This window comes from Bufo bufo, chromosome 1 (genome assembly GCF_905171765.1).
Source record: "Bufo bufo chromosome 1, aBufBuf1.1, whole genome shotgun sequence".
NCBI classification, from domain to species: domain Eukaryota; kingdom Metazoa; phylum Chordata; class Amphibia; order Anura; family Bufonidae; genus Bufo; species Bufo bufo.
The window spans coordinates 189,503,242-189,522,752 of NC_053389.1; the positions used below are offsets into that span (position 1 = coordinate 189,503,242).

General features: G+C 42.7%; 1 protein-coding gene across 1 annotated transcript in view; it reads right to left on the reverse strand.

Moving 5' to 3' along the window:
• The window catches only part of AP2A1 (adaptor related protein complex 2 subunit alpha 1), a 52,781-nt gene that overhangs the window by 6,229 nt on the left and 27,041 nt on the right, over positions 1–19,511 (reverse strand). Inside the window, 20 exon segments of the mRNA XM_040429617.1 lie at positions 374–490; positions 568–629; positions 631–692; positions 1,400–1,439; positions 1,441–1,490; positions 1,608–1,653; positions 1,655–1,691; positions 4,019–4,084; positions 7,225–7,308; positions 7,310–7,383; positions 7,923–7,971; positions 7,973–8,039; positions 8,042–8,087; positions 9,122–9,169; positions 9,171–9,194; positions 9,196–9,354; positions 10,671–10,826; positions 11,697–11,879; positions 14,939–14,971; positions 14,973–15,077. Of these exon segments, the coding sequence (XP_040285551.1) occupies positions 374–490; positions 568–629; positions 631–692; positions 1,400–1,439; positions 1,441–1,490; positions 1,608–1,653; positions 1,655–1,691; positions 4,019–4,084; positions 7,225–7,308; positions 7,310–7,383; positions 7,923–7,971; positions 7,973–8,039; positions 8,042–8,087; positions 9,122–9,169; positions 9,171–9,194; positions 9,196–9,354; positions 10,671–10,826; positions 11,697–11,879; positions 14,939–14,971; positions 14,973–15,077 (1,508 nt within the window).

Below are 19,511 nucleotides of genomic sequence, written 5' to 3' on the forward strand. Positions count from 1 at the left end.
CCTCCCGTTGTGCAGGGAACAGCAAACCATCCCCCTTCAAGTGAATTTGGCATTCCTGAGGGCCCCTGCACAGCAAGGTGGTCGAGAGTAGGCAAAATCTAAAAAGGGGTGCAGCGCTACATCAAAGGGGTGCCTCCTTCATTCTCCTAATTGGAGGGGGGTCCCAGAGGTCAGGACATCCACTGAACATAAACTGATGCGTCTATGCAGGACACAGCATAGACCATATTTTCTGCACTGGACCAAACACTGTATACAGTTGCTCAATTACAGATATAATTAGCGATCCAAACAGGTAAATGCCCTCTAAGGTTTTATGTTTATATTAAAATGTATTTCCAATGCATTCATGTAGAAGGATAGAATTAATTACAGGCTAAGCTGTTTCCAGCGCTGGAAAGAAGTCCTGGGACGGCATCTCAGTAGATTGAAAGACTTGTTAACGGTAATCGGTAGTTTCAATGTGATGTTTTGTAATGTTCCTCCATAACTGAAAGTGACAGATGACAACAATAAAGTACTCGCCATGAGAAAAGTATTAGAAAATGCAAATGGTGGATGTAGTACCTGAACTTAATATTAATAAGAGGGGCATCATCAAAGTCTGTCAAGCATTCAATGTTCAACACCCTGCTGTACTTGTGCCCCTCCTTCCACCATAGGGTCAACTGGTTTGGTCTGAATATTAAGCTGTAATGCTGGATGTTAAGGATGACTACACAATAATACATGGTATTTTCCTGGTACACTAGTCATGTCCAAACTCTGCCTGTGTCTCCAGCACAGTATAGAACATTTTTTACTTCCTCGCTACAGGTGATGTATGCAGTTTCTCCAAGGAAATGCTCCTTTCACATGGCAGTGTGTGGTCCACATGAGGCCTACATTCCCAAACTTACTGCGTCATAGTGATCAATGATGCTGTGGTCTATTGGCCTGTACTCACATAATGGTGTGAGAATGGGACAGTAGACTGGCGGTTGGGATTAAACTCGCAGCATCATAGATCACTATGAGGAAGTGAGTTTGGCTCACATGAGGCCGCGGTTGGTCCGGGAAATATGGTGGTCACGCGGTCTGCATTTTGTGGACTGTACATGGCTGTGTGAAGGCAGTCTTAGAGAGATAATAAACCATAATCAATTCTAGAGGGAACACAGTGTCAGTCCATAAGCGAAGAAATCTTATTCACATTTACAGCTTGTACAGGCTTCTATAGGATTAGGGACAATATAGTAAGCAAACGGACCCTCCCGTGGGCTGAAAAAAAGCAGCAGCAGCTTCCATGAACACTAAAGTCCTCAAAAGATCAATAAACGTCACTCATTTATACATTAGTGTTGACAGCAGGTCTAACTGAGGCATATCAGTCACCCAGAATTCTTAAAGTAAAGGATATGATTCTGCAGGTCATCTGGATATGACACAGTGGGAGTAAAGGCTCTGGAACTGCACTGAAGTTTTGTTACCATAGAACAGATACATACGACCTAGAGCAGAAGAGAAAAATACAGTCAATGATATATAAGAGGCAACAGAAGCGAGCAAAGCCAGCCTTTAATTGGAAAGGCAATGGTGGATGTTAAGATTCCATTAATGTTACTTACCCAGGTTCTGGCGGAATTCAGACTTCACCCCAATCTGCAAAAGCTGGGTTCTCAAATAGAACTCCATTATTCTTGCACACAAATCTAAAAACCCCATGAAAAAAAAAATGAAAAAAAAAATAAGTTTCAATATCTGATTTTTTAGGGTACTTTCACACTGAGTTCCGTCATAGAGGCTCAATACCAGAAAAAAAACGCTTCAGTTTTGTCCTCCATTCATTGTCAATAGGGACAACACTGAACTGACAGAATGCTCCATAACGCACTGCGTTCTGTTTAGTTGCGTTCCCAGACTGGAGAGCAAACCGCAACATGTTGTAGTTTGCTTTCAGTCCTTGGGGTGCGGAGAAAAATGGATCAGTCATGACCCCAATGCAAGTCAATGGGGATGGATCAGTTTTCTCTGCCACAATCGAAAACGGATCTGTCCTCCATTGACTTTCAATGAAGTTTAAAACAGATCAGTTTTGGCAATGTAAAGATAATACAACCCGGATCCGTTCATAATGGATGCAGATGGTTGTATTATCAGTAACGGAAGCGTTTTTGCTGAGCCCTGTGAAAGTAGCTTAAGACATGCTTTAGGACCCTGGAAGAGGAAGAATCTACACTTGAAATAAATACATGCAAAAATAAAACGCTGCCATCTAAAGGTCACATGAAGGAACACAGCCACACAAGGTTCTACCATGAGGATTTTCTTCTAAGGCTTCATTCACATTAGCGTTAGAATTGTTCGGCACGCTGCGGTTTTTGTCCGGCCGCCTCTTGGCATGTTTGCCGTGCTGCAGCCGCATCTCCTACCTGTCCTCATTGTAGTGAAGGGGGCCGGAGCGAACTCCCGGCGGCACGTGTGTCCTACCGGACAATCCTAACGCTAATGTGAAAATAGACTAAAAGGCGCAAAAAATTGAAATAATGATCAACCAAAACTGCAAAGGATATCCCCAGTGACCGTACACAACAGAAGCACAATAATCCTCATCCATGCAGAAAAAGGAGAGATCAAACATGAAGATTAATGGGTGAGATGAGAAAATCAGCTCCCGGCCAGTCAGTGGCACAGTAATGTAACTAACATACTGGACTTCCGGTGTCCATGTGCACTGCAAATTAAGGCTACTTTCACACTGGCGTTTTGGCTTTCCGTTTGTGAGATTCGTTCAGGGCTCTCACAAGCGGTCCAAAACGGATCAGGTTTTGCCCTAATGCATTCTGAATGGATAAGGATCCGTTCAGAATGCATCAGTTTGCCTTCCGATCAGTCACCATTCCGCTTTGGAGACGGACACCAAAAACGCAGCCTGCAGCATTTTGGTGTCCGTCTGACGAAACTGACTTTCAATGGTGTTCAAGACGGATCCGTCTTGACTATGTTAAAGATAATACAAAGGGATCAGTTCTGAATGGATGCAGACGGCTGTATTATCTGAACGGATCCGTCTGTGAAGATCCATGATGGATCCGCACCAAACGCGAGTGTGAAATTAGCCTAATCAAAACTGTGCATCTTAGGCTGGGTTCACACGGCGTTTCTGACCACGTTTAGCAAGTATGCTGGGTAAACTCCGGACGTACACTGTGAACATGTGCACAGGGTTTCATTATTTAGAAAGAGACTACAGGACTGTCCTTTTGGCTTGTCTGGCCAGTATATGTCAGCATGATGCCATTAAACTCAATGGGTGACGGATGCCATGTTAGGCAGTCAGTTTTATTTATAGGTCAGGAGCTTTTGCAGTGGGGACATAGAGATGCTTCACCTAAATCATCTCTGGAATTCATCTATTTCCAAAACAAAGGGGCGTGACACCCTACAGTCACCCTGAACCACCCTTAGCATCCATGCCCCATCGAGGCAGAGATTCACAGTCACACCTCCCTCCATTCTAGTCTACTTTGAGGCTTGCTTTGACGTTTCTGTAAAAGGCAGCCATAAACTGTTATTTGACCAATATGTATCTCCCCCGACTTCACCATAAACATGCACGCATGGTCCTCTACGGATTCTAGCTCCCCCAACAGGGATGGTCCCTACCTGTCAGACATTTGTGGAATAGCCTGTGATAAATGCCTCTGGTCGGAAAACCCCCCCTTATAAAGAGGCCCTCAAGTATCATGTACATATGCAAAACAGGAGGAAGCACTGGAGCGCGTGTTGGAATATGGAAGCATATGGTGCATGGATAACATGGAACTACAACAGAGTTTGTGCACCCGTGTCATACCATCAGACAAGAGAACAGCTCAGGATATTTACTAACAATTTTGGCTCTGAGGCGACGCTTGGATAAACATATGTGAAAACACAGCCTATTAACACACTATGAACATCACACAAGTCGGAAGGTGGAAGGACAGGGGTATCTACAAGGCTAGGACACACACAGGAGTACACATGCCTGTCTTACTTGTTTAGCAGCTCATCAGCCTCAGCGATAGGTAAAGCAGGATCCTCGGACACAGCAGAGCCAGAGCTGAAAGTGAGGAGGGAGAGGAAGAGAAATGGAAAAGTCGAGGACGCAACCAAAAAGGGAGAAAAAAAAATCAAATGTGTTTGTTAGGAGACGCCAAAAGCGTTAGTCCCAACATTAATAGACCACAAGCACTATGTAACAGAAAAGGGCGGCTGAAGGAAGAAACCTTTATGCTACGCGTTCCATATAAATGGGTTGTCATACTGAATGCAGCATGTGACATGGAAGCAAAAACACATTAGTATATATCCTATTATTAATCAACAATATAATCCAGTGGTAGGAGAACCTGTGGCCTTCTCTGTGGGCACTCACACCCTGGATAAAGTCTATGGTGTCCCAATATGCCTTAGACCTTTCCTGCCATTCATCAGCGCAGGGCGCACTATGAACAGCGCAGGCAGCGCACTGAATGTAGGCAGGCTATTATAGTACATGGAAGATATACTATATTGGACTGTAGTGTTGAGGTAAATTGCCGTGTTGGCACTTTGCAATAAATATGTGGGTTTTGAGTTACAGTTTGGTAACTCAGTCTGTAAAAGGTTCCCCATCACTGATATAATCCCTTCTACGATACATGCTCTCAATACCCACCATTGTATACCCATGGAAAGATTCAGCAATCTGAACCCTGAGGTTTGAAGGGGTTATCCAGAGACTGGGAAAAGGAACACAAAAACGCTAACCTGCTCAAAGTGTTCACCGCCCAGTGCCGGACTGGAACTGTGACATGCCATCTACATGTATGACGCAGGTCACTGCAGCTAGCCAATTAGCAGTCATGTGCCATTCCAGCACAGGCCACCACTAAGGGCACTGACTGGCTGGCAGCTGTTCACACTTCCGGCCAAGTTAATTTTAATTTTTTTACTTTTACACTGTGTCCCCATGGACATTAGTTTGCAGTCTCTGACAACCCCTTAAAAGGAACCTGTCATAAACTTTGTGCTTTGACGTCCCCATAAATCAGCTTAGACCAGGATCAGCAACCTTTGGCACGCCAGCTGTTGTGAAACTACAACTCCCAGCATGCTCCTTCACTTGTGTGGGAGTTTAGAGAAAAGCCAAGCAAGTGTGCATACGGGACATGTAGTTTCACAACATCTGGAGTGCCGAAGGTTGCTGACGTTCGTTCAGAAGTCAAAGGGAATGGAGGCTGAGCCACCCGACAGTCACTGTTTTCTGCAGCTGCTAAGTACTGTGAACCGGCTGCATAAATCGTGCGAAATGTTTACTAAAATGTTTTTACCCCAAAATACATGTCAATCAATAAGAGTTTTGAATAACCTTTAAGCTTGTTCAAAGAATATGTAATTCCGATAATTCGGACTAAACCAACTTTCACAAAGTGCAGTTAAATAAAATAAAAAATAAAAACTGTTGATATACTGATGAAAAGTAACCAACATGCTGTAACAGTTACTAAATCAGCCCTTACTCTGAAGGTTGGCTGCATCGACCTACAAAGACAAGGGACTCTCAGAGGGCGGCTCCAAGTCACTGTACATCCAATCACAGGCAGGCACAGCAAGACAGACAGACAAGAAACAATCCCAGCAGCAAGACAGAAAAAAAAAGACAAGAAACTGACATGCAATTAGACAGTCGACAGACAGAACGGCAGCATACACACAACATGTAGTGCAGGCATGGCCAACCTGCGGCTCTCCAGCTGTTGTAAAACTACAACTCCCACCATGCCCTGCTGTAGGCTGATAGCTGTAGACTGTCCGGACATGATGGAAGTTGTAGTTTTGCAACAGCTGGAGGGCCGCAGGTTGGCCATCCCTGATGTAGTGCATGAATATATAAACATAGCACTGCCAGTAGAAACTTTCCAAGATACAGACTAGTTCTTGTAAGGTACTGGTTCTCCTTCTGGAGATTGGCTGAGGTGGGGGAGCCTTACAGGCAAGCGCTCCCTAGTAAATGTATGCAAATTGGCTTTCCTCAGGAAAAAAAGAAAACGGATGGCATTTTCTACTTCCTTGACAAGCGTTAGTTTTCAATATACAGTACAGACTAGTTTAGCATTTGAAGACGGCTATAAGTAGTTCATTTTTAGTTCTAGCCCCTTTTGCACTTAATATATAAAACAGACTAAGGGTTCATGCGCACAAACGTATTTTATTTGGGCTTCCGTTCCGTTTTTGTTTTTTTGCGGACCGTATGCGGAACCATTCACTTCAATGGGGCTGTACAAAATACAGAAGTTACTCGGTGTGCATTGTGTTTGTCCGCATGGCCGTTCCGCAAAAAAGTAGTGCATGTCCTATTATTGTTTGCAAATCACGGTCCGAGGCCCCATTCAAGTCAATGGGGCCGCAGCAAAAAAACAAAACAAAAAAAACAAACAAAACACGAGACTCGCACGGAACACATCCGTATGTCCTCCGTATTTTGCGGATCCATACTGTAGAAAGGCTATGCCCAGCCCATATTTGCTCATGTGTTTGGTGACTAATAAGTTACTGTTTCTGTATGCGATCCACAAAAACTGATCAAAATACGGAACCATACGGATAAGGTTTTGTGCAATAACGGAACGGAAGAACTTAAATCAGACAGAAAAAAAAACCTCTGATGCGGAAAAACGGATTCAGTGAAAAACGGACAGCAAAACAACAAACGGTCGTGTGCATGAGCCCTAAGGCAGCGTTCACATCTCAGTTTTATTTTCCGTTCTGCTGATCCGTCAGAAGAACAGAAAAAAAAGAACGGCTCTGTAAATAACAAAACAAGATCCTGTGCATCAGTTACGCACATTTGGCAACCATTTGAGATCACTTATTTTAGATGGAAAAAAAAGGTCCTGCAACCTTTGGCACTCCAGCTGATGTGAAAACTACAACACCCAGCAAGCAAACATGCTTAGCTGTTCCTCTAACTGCCCACAAAGTGGAAGTACTCTGGGAGTATTCGTTTTCAGAACAACTGGAGTGCCTAGTCTGAAAAACAGATCTCAGATGGAAATGGCTCAAACAGATGCCAACTGTGTATAACTGATGCACAGGATCCATTTTAAACAGGATCCTCCTGGTATTTTTTTTTTTCCTGTTCTTCTGACCGAACAGACGTGATGTGAACTCCCCCATAGGGACAAATATATATTTTTTCCTACCAAGTAGGATCCATACCTGAGAAAGTTGTCCTCAGCACCAGGAGCTAGTGAGGCAGTGGCAGACTGTGTATCTGAAAACACATCTACCAGGAGGTTGCCCAGCACTTGGTGCTGCTGATCCTGTGACAGGGGCACTCCTTAAATTCAGGAGATCAGCAGATGGTGAAGGAGTAGACTGTAAAAACAAAAAGAGATTACTCTCACTATAGGAGATGAGTCAGATCAGAACACAGCAGTAGCAATACAGCCCTATAGTAAGGAAATATAGTGACACAGGTGGCTGCTGGGAGGCTCCCCTCTGGCTTCTCCCCACCAGGCTTGACTGACACAAGGGTATTGATAGATAGGAAGAGACAGGTCAATCAAGTGAAGTCAGGCAGGTAGACCCCGTATTTTTCGCTTTTTATGACGCACTTTCCTCCAAAAGTGTGTGGGGGGGAACTCAGTGCGTGTTATAAGGCGAACCTGCCCAGAAAGATGGTCGGCAGCATAATGCAGGCTGATATCCATGGGCGCACCGCCAGCATTAAGAAGTGAGGTGTCGCCCTCTAGGAGAAGTGTGCCGGTTTTTTTTACTATTCAAAGGGGGGGGGGGGGGGGGGGGGTGTCAGTCTACTACAAACAAAGTGAGGGAAATTTGTGTAAAACATGGATTCTCTGCAGAATCGGAAACAGTCATGCTGCTTCTCTGAATGGAAATGTACGAGATCTTACTGCAGTACTTGGTGTGGCTTCCACTCCACCATTAATTTCAGCGTTTCTGGTCCTTCTTCCCTTCTTCTAACTCGTTGACAGCACCAGGTCCCTTCTTCTTCTTAAGCTTGGCCAGATAGAAGACTCCCTTTCAGGGAAAGGGGGCATCTCTTCCAGCACTGTAGCCTTATAAAAAAAAATAAAGATATAAATAGAAACCCATCTCTTGTGGTCTGTGGGGCCCGTGGGCTCCGTTCGGCTCGGGTTGTGTGCGGGTCCTTCCTTTCCGTTTTCCTGCCCCTAAACCGGGCAGGACAACGGAATGGCTGACAGTGATGTGAACGAAGCCTAGGGTCCATTCACACGTCTGTATGTGTTTTGCGGATCCGCAAAACACGGACACCAGCAATGTGTGTTCCACATTTGCAGACCGCACTCTCATAGAAAATGCCTTTTCTTGGTCCGCGATTGTGGACAAGAATAGGACATGTCCAATCTTTTTGCGGAACGGAAGTGCGGATCCGCAAATGCGGATGCGGACAGCACATTCCAGCCCCATTGAAAATGAATGGGTCCGCACCTGTTCCGCAAAATTGCGGAACGATGCGGACCCATTGTTTGCGGACGTGTGAATGGAACCTTAGGCTCCTATGGATAATTGAAACCCCATGTATTTAAAGACATTGTTTAGCGTTGAAAATGTTTTGAAACTAAAGACTTGATACATTGTTACATCTTAAAGGGATTGTCTGTCATCAGAAAATTGCATTTATCATGTTGATAAACTTCATACAAGGCAAAAAAAATAAATAAATAGAAACCATAACTCACTCTAAGGCTTCATTCACACGTCCGCAATTCTGTTTTGCATTTTGCGGAATGGCATTGCAGACCCATTCATTTCTATGGGGCCACACTATGTGCTGCCCGGATGCGACTTGCGGATCCGCACTTCCGTTCCCGAAAAAAAATAGAACGTCCTATTCTTGTCTGTCAAATGCAGACGTGTGAATGGTCCCTAATACAAAACACAAGACATCTTTCTTGAGCAGTGATTGTGAACTGTAAACCTCATCATCCAGATCCTCTCCTACTGCCCGTGTACATAAGCATCTGAAACCCCACATCTATGACAAATTTGCCAGCATGATGCACATCACAGGTGTTCGGACTTTCTTCATCTATTTAAATTGGAAATTTGCCAAATAAAACCCTCTTACCAGGACGTCTGTGCTTGCAATAGAGCTGAGCTTAAGGTACTCTACTGCCCCTCTGCTGGAGCTCCACGTCTGCAATTTCTAATTTGACTATCGGAGCGCAGAACGTCTTGGATAGTGGGTTTTGTTTCAGGGAAGAGGTTGATGAACTTTATATAGGTGGACAGTAGAAGGGCGCGGGTCGATACGCTGCACAGATGGAATTTAGAGTGCAGGAGTTGAACTGCACCAGAGGGCTGCAAATAAACAAAAAAAAAAATATTACATTAAAATCCACTAAGCAAAAGACAAGAGAGTTACATATAGATATGGACTGTTAAAAAGGGGAAAACCAATGGGCTCACAGTAAAAGCACTGGTCTGGGGCATAACCTGCTTAACAGCCATCAATCATGTACACAGATTATAATGGGCTTCTGGAGGGGATCAAATTGTGTTATTAGTGGGTGTCCATGCCTCGCATCCGATTAGTCAGCAGTAGGGTTGTTTGATACCAAAATTTTGATTCGGTTTCGTTACCATAAAAAAGTATTGCGATACTCGATACCATTCAATACCACGTGGGGGGGACACCATAAAAAGCCACGTGCATTCCGCATTTTAGGGAACGTCCGACCCATAATAGAACAGTCCGATCGTATTTTTGGGGGGGACCAGGTTGACTTAAAAGAAATTGTGAATCGCACAGTTTTTTCCCTGCTGCCCTGTGCATAGGGCACACAGGAGCAGGGATGTTACCATGGCAGCCATGGCTTCAGTAGCGTCCTGGATGCCATGGTAACCGATCGGAGCCCCAGGATTACACTGCTGGGACTACGATCAAAAGCTGCCACTTGCACCACCAGTGAGGAGGAAGAGAGGGGACCGTCTCTCCTCATTAGTGGCAGCAGCGGCACAGGGGTGAGGGAGAGAGTGCTTCCTTCTCCCCTGTGCTGTTGAAGAGCAGAGCGCTCCATGTTCTCTGATACTAGACTGCGCAATAGCGAAGCCTTGTATCGAAAAAAGGCAAATCCCGGTTTCGAGGTCGATACCAGACAAAAGTTTTGATTGGGTATTGAAAATTCGATACCCGAAACACCCTAGTCAGCAATATGAAGGAAAATCTATTAATTACTTTAGTCCTTGTGGTTTCATTCACTTGTATCAATTTACACAAGTACATTGATATTTTCCATTGCACATTACGTCCTATGTGGACATACTTTGCATGTGGCAGATTTATGGCAGAAGTTTTCTGGTACTGAAAAATGGGGATGTTTCTGCATTTTTTTTTTTAACATGTACATACCCTAACATGATCTGTCTTTAAAAGGATAGTTAAGGGGAACAGTGCAAAAGCATCATGTGTGCTACTGTTCGGCAGGCAGCAGAGTGCAAATCAGACGACATATGTTCATCAAGAACCATAGTACCAGTCAGGCTGCAGTGTTCAAAACCACCTCTGTTTCTTATATAAAATCACCTCTATTAATGTGCTTGACTTTACAAAAGGGTAATACAGTAGCTTTAAAGGGGCTGTTGCAAGTGTGTTCCAGCTGCCTACAGAATACAACCTCATTTGACTTTAATATTTCAGAAAAAGATAGAAGGTACATATCTGATGGCACTATACCTTGACCTAGGTCTCCAGCAATAAGGTTACCAAATTCTCCCAAGATGTAACCCCCAACTTTAAACCATGTTTCTCATGACACGCAGAGCCTGTAGAGCTGTAAGTACAGCCATAATATTCATCTTTTTAGAAGATCAGATAAAAAAAATGATTATATAATAATTACTATATATATATATATATATATATATTCATATATCACACAAAAAACCAAAGAATGGCAGCAGCAGAGTCAATAGTGAGGTTGGGTGCAGTCCTCCTGGACGTCAGGCATAAATCCATAGACAGTATCCAAAACAATGATGAGGCAACACTCCAATATCAGTGAAGTGTGTTAGACCCCTTTATTTCCCCAGTCGCAATGTTTCAGCCTAGCACAATGAGGCCTTGTCAAGCAATAGGATAATGCCATGTGCAACAATTTTAGAGATGCGCGAATTTTATATTTTGAAATTCGTTCACGCCTCGTTGGGTGGTATAATCTGAATTGCGTTATGGATTCTGTTACCACGGACCATAACGCAATGCCTTTAGAGGCATTCCGTTATTCATTCAGTCATAATAGAAGTCTATGGGCTATAAAACTGATCCGTCCCAGTTTCGCAGGGGAATCCTCTCCTGCATAACGGAAACGGCACGGATCCGTGGTAACAGAATCCATAACGCAATTCTGCCTTTTCAACCAAACAAAGCATAAATGAATTTCAAAACATGAAATTCGCTCATCTCTAAGCAATATATACCCAGTGTGATAAAAAGTTCATAATTGCATAGTTAACAATTTACATGTTTAAGTACAAAAACCGGTAAAAAAAAATTCATCATGTGATACATTACATAAATATAAAAAAAAAAAAAAAATTCTAATTGAAGGAGCATTTCTATGCCCTTCATCTAATCTTCACAATGGAGCAGTAAATCCATGAGAAGCAGATAAAAAAAAAATATATATAATAATATATCTTACTTCGAATACAGTTTTGGCCGCATAGCCTTGGACATCATCCCGATTTATGACAATCTGGATAACACGGTACCAAACCTCCTCAATGACATAATCACCAGCGATACGAATCAGGTTCAGAATTGTGTCCACATACCAGCTGTAATCCACTGCATACTTCTCAGCTAAGATGGCTACTTTTCACACCTACAGAACGCAACAAGCACATTTGAAAAAAAGATTGTCTGGATATGTCCAGCAAATGCAAGTTAATAAGAAATGATTGGCTTGACCACATCCTGTAAACACTTCTTGGCTTTATGATTAGAACCCCTTTCATTGGGAATCCATTTGTCACCCAGAATAGTTCAATGATTTAAAATTCAGGGTTAATACACCAGTATTGGGGACACACAAAAATAGGACTTTTTGTGCTTACCTGTAAAATCCTTTTCTCGCCGAGTTCATTGGGGGACACAGAAGACCATGGGTAATAGCTGCTGCTGCCACTAGGAGGCGATACTAAGCAAAAAAGTGTTAGCTCCTCCTCTCAGCTATACCCCTCCTGCAGGCACTGAGCTAATCAGTTTGTACAAAAGCAGTAGGAGCAGCCATGAGAAGCCAACAGAAAACAATAAAAAGGAAGAAAAACGGAGATGGGTCAGAATCAAGAACCGGAGGGACCCATCAAGGAGAGCCAGCAATGTACATACAGGTTGGGAGCTGTGTACCCCAATGAACTCAGCGAGAAAAGGATTTTACAGGTCAGCACGAAAAAAATCCTATTTTCTCGCTCGTATCATTGAACCTTCCCAGGAAGAACCAGCCAGAGAGCAGCTGAATACGCAGAGGCTCCGGCTGTGCAGAAGAAAGAAACAGCCCAGGGAATATAAGTCACGGCTTAGGAGACTTCGAAGAAGTGGAGAGCACACAGAATATCCACAAGATGGACAAGAATGAAGACAAGTCACCAGAAGCAACGGAGCGATTGCGGAAGATACAGGGGAGAAATACATAGCCTGGATCCAGAAGACCAAAAGAATTGATGCTCATGGATCAAAACATGCAGAGGGATATAGCTGAGGAGGAGCGAACACTTTTTTTGCATAGTGTCGCCTCCTAGTGGCAGCAGCAGCTATACCCATGGTCCTTCTGTGTCTTGCAAGGATACGAGCGAGAAAAACTGGATGAGATCTGCACTGTGTGAAGAAGGAAGATTATGTTCTGATACGTATGTCCACAGGTTCGGGTCTAATGCAAAAAATGGGGTGACTGATAGTCAGCTCTCAATCAGGAGTTGGGCCACTCATGGAGGTCACTGTCTACGATTAAAGGAATCGGTCACCTGCATTTTGTGTATAGAGCTGAGGACATGGGTTGCTAGATGGCCGCTAGCACAATCCGCAATACCCAGTCCCCCATAGCTCTGTGTGCTTTTATTGTGTAATAAAACCGATTTGATACATATGCAAATTAACCTGAGATGAGTCCTGTACGTGAGAGGAGTCAGGGACAGTACTCATCTCAGGTGAATTTGCATATGTATCAAATCGGTTTTTTGACACAATAAAAGCACACAGAGCTATGGGATTGGGTATTGCGGATGTGTTAGTGGCCATCTGCAGCCATGTCCTCAGCTCTATACACAAAATCCAGATGACAGGTTCCCTTTAAGTATTCCCTGGTGCTGTTCTCTGATGGAAAGCCTCCGACATATACCACTGTACCAGACATGCAGTGTAAGACAACAAATACCCAGGACACTTCACTTTCCTAAGTGGGGGAAAAAAAAACACTGTATGCCAAAATGACTGTTTTGACCTACAGTGTGTGATGGGGGTCTATAGACACACTTCTATATAGGAAAAACAATAAGGAGTATGAGTGAGAGGCTTAGGGAACATATCAATTCTATTAGTTCAGGAAGGGATGTCCCAGATTGAAAGAGCACATGAGAGAGGCTCATGGAGGGAACCCCGAGAACCTTGAGTTTTGCATGTATTGAGTTAGACACCTCATGTTGCTGCAAAAAGAAGCAATGTGGATTATCCGCTCAGGAGCGATGGGCCTGTTAGGCCTTAAAGGGACACTGACAGGCCGTTAGAGCATATAAAGTGACATAGTATTCTTCTTATGGTCTTAATATGCTTAATTAAACTATATCCTTATTCACCCCTCGCTGCCTTTCCTTATAAAAAGTGTTTTTTATCAATATGCAAATTACCTTACTTTGTTTCCCAAGGGCTGTCCCTCATTCAGTTCTGTGCCCATCCGCGCCCCAACTGCCATCTCCTAGTGCCGCCCAGCTCATTAGTATTCACTGCACTGGGTGGCTTTTTTTTCTCTCCGACGCAGCGAAATCCTGCGCATGCCCAGTACTATCTTCTACTGGAGCTGTGGAGGGTGCCGGGGACCTTATCCGGCGCAGGCACGGAGAGACAAGATGAAGCTGATGCCATGAAGATAGTACTGGGCATGCGCGGGATTTCGCCGCGTCGGGAGAAAAAAATAGCCGCCCAGTGCAGTGAATACCAATGAGCTGGGCGGCACTAGGAGACGGCAGTTGTGGCGCGGCTGGGCACAGAACTGAATGAGGGACAGCCCCTTGGGCACAAAGGTAAGGTAATTTGCATATTGATAAAAACACTTTTTATAAGTAAAGGAAAGGCAGCGAGGGGTGATAAGGATATAGTTTAATTAAGCATATTAAGACCAATAGAAGAATATATGTCACTTTATATGCTCTAACGGCCTGTCAGTGTCCCTTTAATGATAAGAATGACTTATGTGTTGATAGATTTGTGCAATGTCCAGATTGTGGTTTTCTTTGTACGTTTTAAGAATGTCAAGATGGGGGGAGCGTCATGTGTAACCATGATGACCCCAGCCAGCTGATGACGTTATAAAGAGCCACGTGGCAGCGTTATAACGTCAGTGGCCTGAGGAAGCGTGGGTGAGCGAAACGGTCGTCGCTACACTTGTGCCTGTGTGGAAGTTTTTGTCCGCCCCTGCCTTTTTACGTTTTGAACTGGTACTTGAAGAAAATAAAAGGAAAGTACAGGTTCTACATTAGTGAGTGCCTCCTTGTTTTGTTCTTAGTACACACTGAGTGTCTGCCATAAGCTTTCTTGCCACAAATGACTGTGAAAAGGCAAACAAGGTGAAAAGATCCTTCGGATCTCTCAAAGATTTCAGAGGACAAGTCATAAATGTTATTCTAAGGATAAACCCAAACAGGCCAGCACACGCAGGTAATTTCTACTTACAATTTCCTCCCGGATAGAATAATCTGCTGTTTCCCAGATAGCTCAGCATTTCAGACACAATCTGCTTAGCAATTGTACGGTCACACATTGCATACAAGAGATCTGCAGCTCGCTGCCGGACACTGACATCTCTCTCTGTCTGTAGTAAAACGGGTCAGAAAAGGGAAGAAATATCAAAGACATAAAGGAGTTTCAATTAGTATAAAAAAATAAAATAAAAATTTTGGCTCTTGAAGACAAGCACTCTGTAAGGCCTCATGCACACAGCTGTACAGTGTTTTGCAATCTACGGATCGTCAAAAACATGCATACCGGCCGTGTGTGTTCTGAATATGAGGAACGGCAGGTCTGGCACTCAAACCAGTCCTGTCCTTGTCCGTGATCTATTTTCTTTTTTTTCGCGGGCCTGCGGAACGGAGTATGGATGCGGACAGCAACGTACATCTTTTGCAGCCCCAATCAAGTGAAGAGGTCCGCATCTGAGCCACAACAAACGCGTCTCGGATGTGGACCAACACAAGGTTAGTGTGCAAGAGGCCTAATAAAGAGGTTTGTCCCTCTGAACAACAACACTGGCATTTCATAGGGCTACACAATCATTTCCTCAGTGGGGTTTCAGCCTCAGGAAGATCCATGATCTCTAAAATAAAAGTGCATGTCAAGAGCAGTGGTCTCTTCTCCAGACTTTTGGGAAAGGGGGAAGGGTCTCAAAGACCACCCTCACTGATTCAACCATTATGGCATATCTTAGCATGATGTGGAACCCCCTTTAAAAGGAAGGTGTCATCTGTATTTTCTTTTACCAATTAAAACTGGGCGTTAACCATGTTTGCTTTTTCTAATATTTTTATTTTCTAATTTTAGATTTAATTTCATGTACATGATTTGATGGGGCAGAAGAACGGACAGTTGCATTTTTGCAGTCCGTTAAAATGAATGGGTCAGGACCCATCCTTCCTCCGGACGTGGCCACAGCAGGAACAGTGGACAGTTTTTAAAAGGGTTTAGATGAATTCCTAAAGTAAATGAAATTTATGCTTATGAAAACGTGTAGAAATCTGAGTCTCACTTCCTTCTGAGATTCATGTCCCCACTCCCCACCTATCTCTTGGTTGAACTTCATGGACTTATGTCTTTTTTCAACCGTATTAACTACATAACTATGGGATCCGATCTGCAAAAAAAATGTGGATCCTGATGTGCAACAAAACTTGCAGTCATGTGCATGGGGCCTAAGAGATATGCTTTTACAGCAGCCACATGGCCACAGACACAGCAGTCATGAGACATTCATTGACTTCAATTGAAGATTTATGAAGACATGTCTGTAACCTGTGCAGAAGCCATTGAGCAAGGTTTAGGGAGAGGGGTAGATAAACTGACATCACCTAATGTGAATGGTAGATCCTGATTTATCTGTATATTGCTATACTACATTGTAATCATTTCAGTCATGACCATGAGATGACTGCTGAAAAGTGCATCCCTACACAATCAGGAAGCACGGCCACTGTGAAAAATGCAGGATTTTAGGATTTATTTATAGTTTTTATATAGAAGGAGACATGGAAATTAAAAACAACATCACCAAAACTTAAACATATTAATGATTTTAACCCCTTAAGGACACAGCCTTTTTACACCTTAGGACCAGGCCATTTTTTGAAAATCTGACCAGAGTCCCTTTAAGTGCTGATAACTTTAAAACGGTTTGACTTATCCAGGCCGTTCTGAGATTGTTTTTTCGTCACATATTTACTTCATGACACTGGTAAAATGGAGTAAAAAAAAAAAATTTTTTTTGCACCAAAAAATACCTAATTTAACAAAAATTTGAAAAAAATTAGCAAATTTCAAAGTTTCAGTTTCTCTACTTCTGTAATACATAGTAATACCCCCAAAAATTGTGATGACTTTACATTCCCCATATGTCTACTTCATGTTTGAATTGTTTTGGGAATGATATTTTATTTTTGGGGATGTTATAAGGCTTAGAAGTTTAGAAGCAAATCTTGAAATTTTTCCGAAATTTACAAAAACTCAATTTCTAGGGACCAGTTCAGGTCTCAAGTCACTTTGCGAGGCTTACATTATAGAAACCACCCAAAAATGACCCCATCTAAGAAACTACACCCCTCAAGGTATTCAAAACTGATTTTGCATACGTTGTTAACCCTTTAGGTGTTGCACAAGAGTTATTGGCAAATAGGGAGGAAATTTGAGAATTTCATTTTTTTGTCTAATTTTTCATTTTAACCCATTTTTTCCACTAACAAACCAAGGGTTAACAGCCAAACAAGACTGTATCTTTATTGCCCTGACTCTGCCATTTACAGAAACACCCAATATGTGGCCGTAAACTACTGTACGGCCACACAGCGGGGCGTAGAGTGAAAGGTGCGCCGTTTGGTTTTTGGAAGGCTGATTTTTATGGACTGGTTTATTTACACCATGTCCCATTTGAAGCCCCCTGATGCACCCCTAGAGGAGAAACTCCCTAAAAGTGACCCCATCTAAGAAACTACACCCCTCAAGGTATTCAAAACTGATTTTACATACGTCGTTAACCCTTTAGGTGTTGCACAAGAGTTATTGGCAAATGGCGATGAAATTTGAGAAATTCATTTTTTTGCCTAATTTTCCATTTTAACCCATTTTTTCCACTAACAAAGCAAGGGTTAACAGCCAAACAAGACTGTATCTTTATTGCCCTGACTCTGCTGTTTACAGAAACACCCCATATGTGGCCGTAAACTACTGTACGGGCACACAGCGGGGCGTAGAGTGAAAGGTGCGCCGTTTGGTTTTTGGAGGGCTGATTTTGCTGGACTGTTTTTTTGGCACCATGTCCCATTTGAAGCCCCCCTGATGCACCCCTAGATTATAAACTCCATAAAAGTGACCCATCTAAGAAACTACACCCCCTCAAGGTATTCAAAACTGATTTTACAAACTTTGTTAACCCTTTAGGTGTTGCACAAGATTTAATGGAAAATAGAGATACAATTTCAAAATTTCACTTTTTTGGCAGATTTTCCATTTTAATATTTTTTCTCCAGTTACAAAGCAAGGGTTAACAGCCAAACAAAACTCATTATTTATGGCCCTAATTCTGTAGTTTACAGAAACACCCCATATGTGGTCGTAAACAGCTGTACGGGCACATGGCAGGGCGCAGAAGGAAAGGAACACCATATGGTTTTTGGAAGGCATATTTTGCTGGACTGGTTTTTTTGACACCATGTCCCATTTGAAGCCCCCCTGATGCACCCCTAGAGTAGAAACTCCAAAAAAGTGACCCATTTTAGAAACTACGGGATAGGGTGGCAGTTTTGTTGGTACTAGTTTAGGGTACATATGATTTTTGGTTGCTCTATATTACACTTTTTGTGCGGCAAGGTAACAAGAAATAGCTTTTTTGGCACCGTTTTTTTTTTTGTTATTTACAACATTCATCTGACAGGTTAGATCATGTGGTAATTTTATAGAGCAGGTTGTCACGGACGCGGAGATACCTAATATGTATACAATTTTTTTATTTATGTAAGTTTTACACAATGATTTCATTTTTAAAACCAAAAAAAATGTTTTAGTGTCTCCATAGTCTAAGAGCCATAGTTTTTTCAGTTTTTGGGCGATTATCTTAAGTAGGGTCTCATTTTTTGCGGGATGAGATGACGGTTTGATTGGCATCTATTTTGGGGTGCATATGACTTTTTGATTGCTTGCTATTACACTTTTTGTGACGTAAGATGACAAAAAATGGCTTTTTTACACCGTTTTTATTTTTATTTTTTTACGGTGGTCATCTGAGGGGTTAGATCATGTGATATTTTTATAGAGCCGGGCGATACGGACGCGGCGATACCTAATATGTATACTTTTTTTTTATTTATGTAAGTTTTACACAATGATTTCATTTTTGAAACAAAAAAAATCATGTTTTAGTGTTTCCATAGTCTAAGAGCCATAGTTTTTTCAGTTTTTGGGCGATTATCTTGGGTAGGTATGATTTTTGCGGGATGAGATGACGGTTTGATTGTTACAATTTTGGCGTACATGCGACTTTTTTGATCACTTTTATTACCTTTTTTGGGAAGTATAGGTGGGCAAAATTTCAATTTCATCATAGTTTTTTATTTTTTATTTTTATGGTGTTCACCGTTCGGGTAAAGTAACATGACCGTTTTATAGATCAGGTCGTTACGGACGCGGCGATACCAAACATGTGTAGGGAATTTTATTTTTTTCATTTTTATCAGTGTAAATGTGTTTTTTGATTTTTACTTTTTTTTCACTTTTTATTCACTTTTTTTTGACCCAGACCCACTTGGTTCTTGAAGATCCAGTGGGTCTGATGTCTGAATAATACAGTACAGTAAAATATATATTGTTCTGTACTGTATTTTACTTACACTGAACAGATCTATGCCATTCAGCACAGATCTGTTCAGCACCATGGACAGCAGGACGCCTGAGAGGCGTCCTGTTGCCATGGGAACCTTCCCCGTCTGCTCAGAACTTCGCAGACGGGGAAGGGTAAGGGGGGATCTCTCGGGGGGCTCTCTCCCTC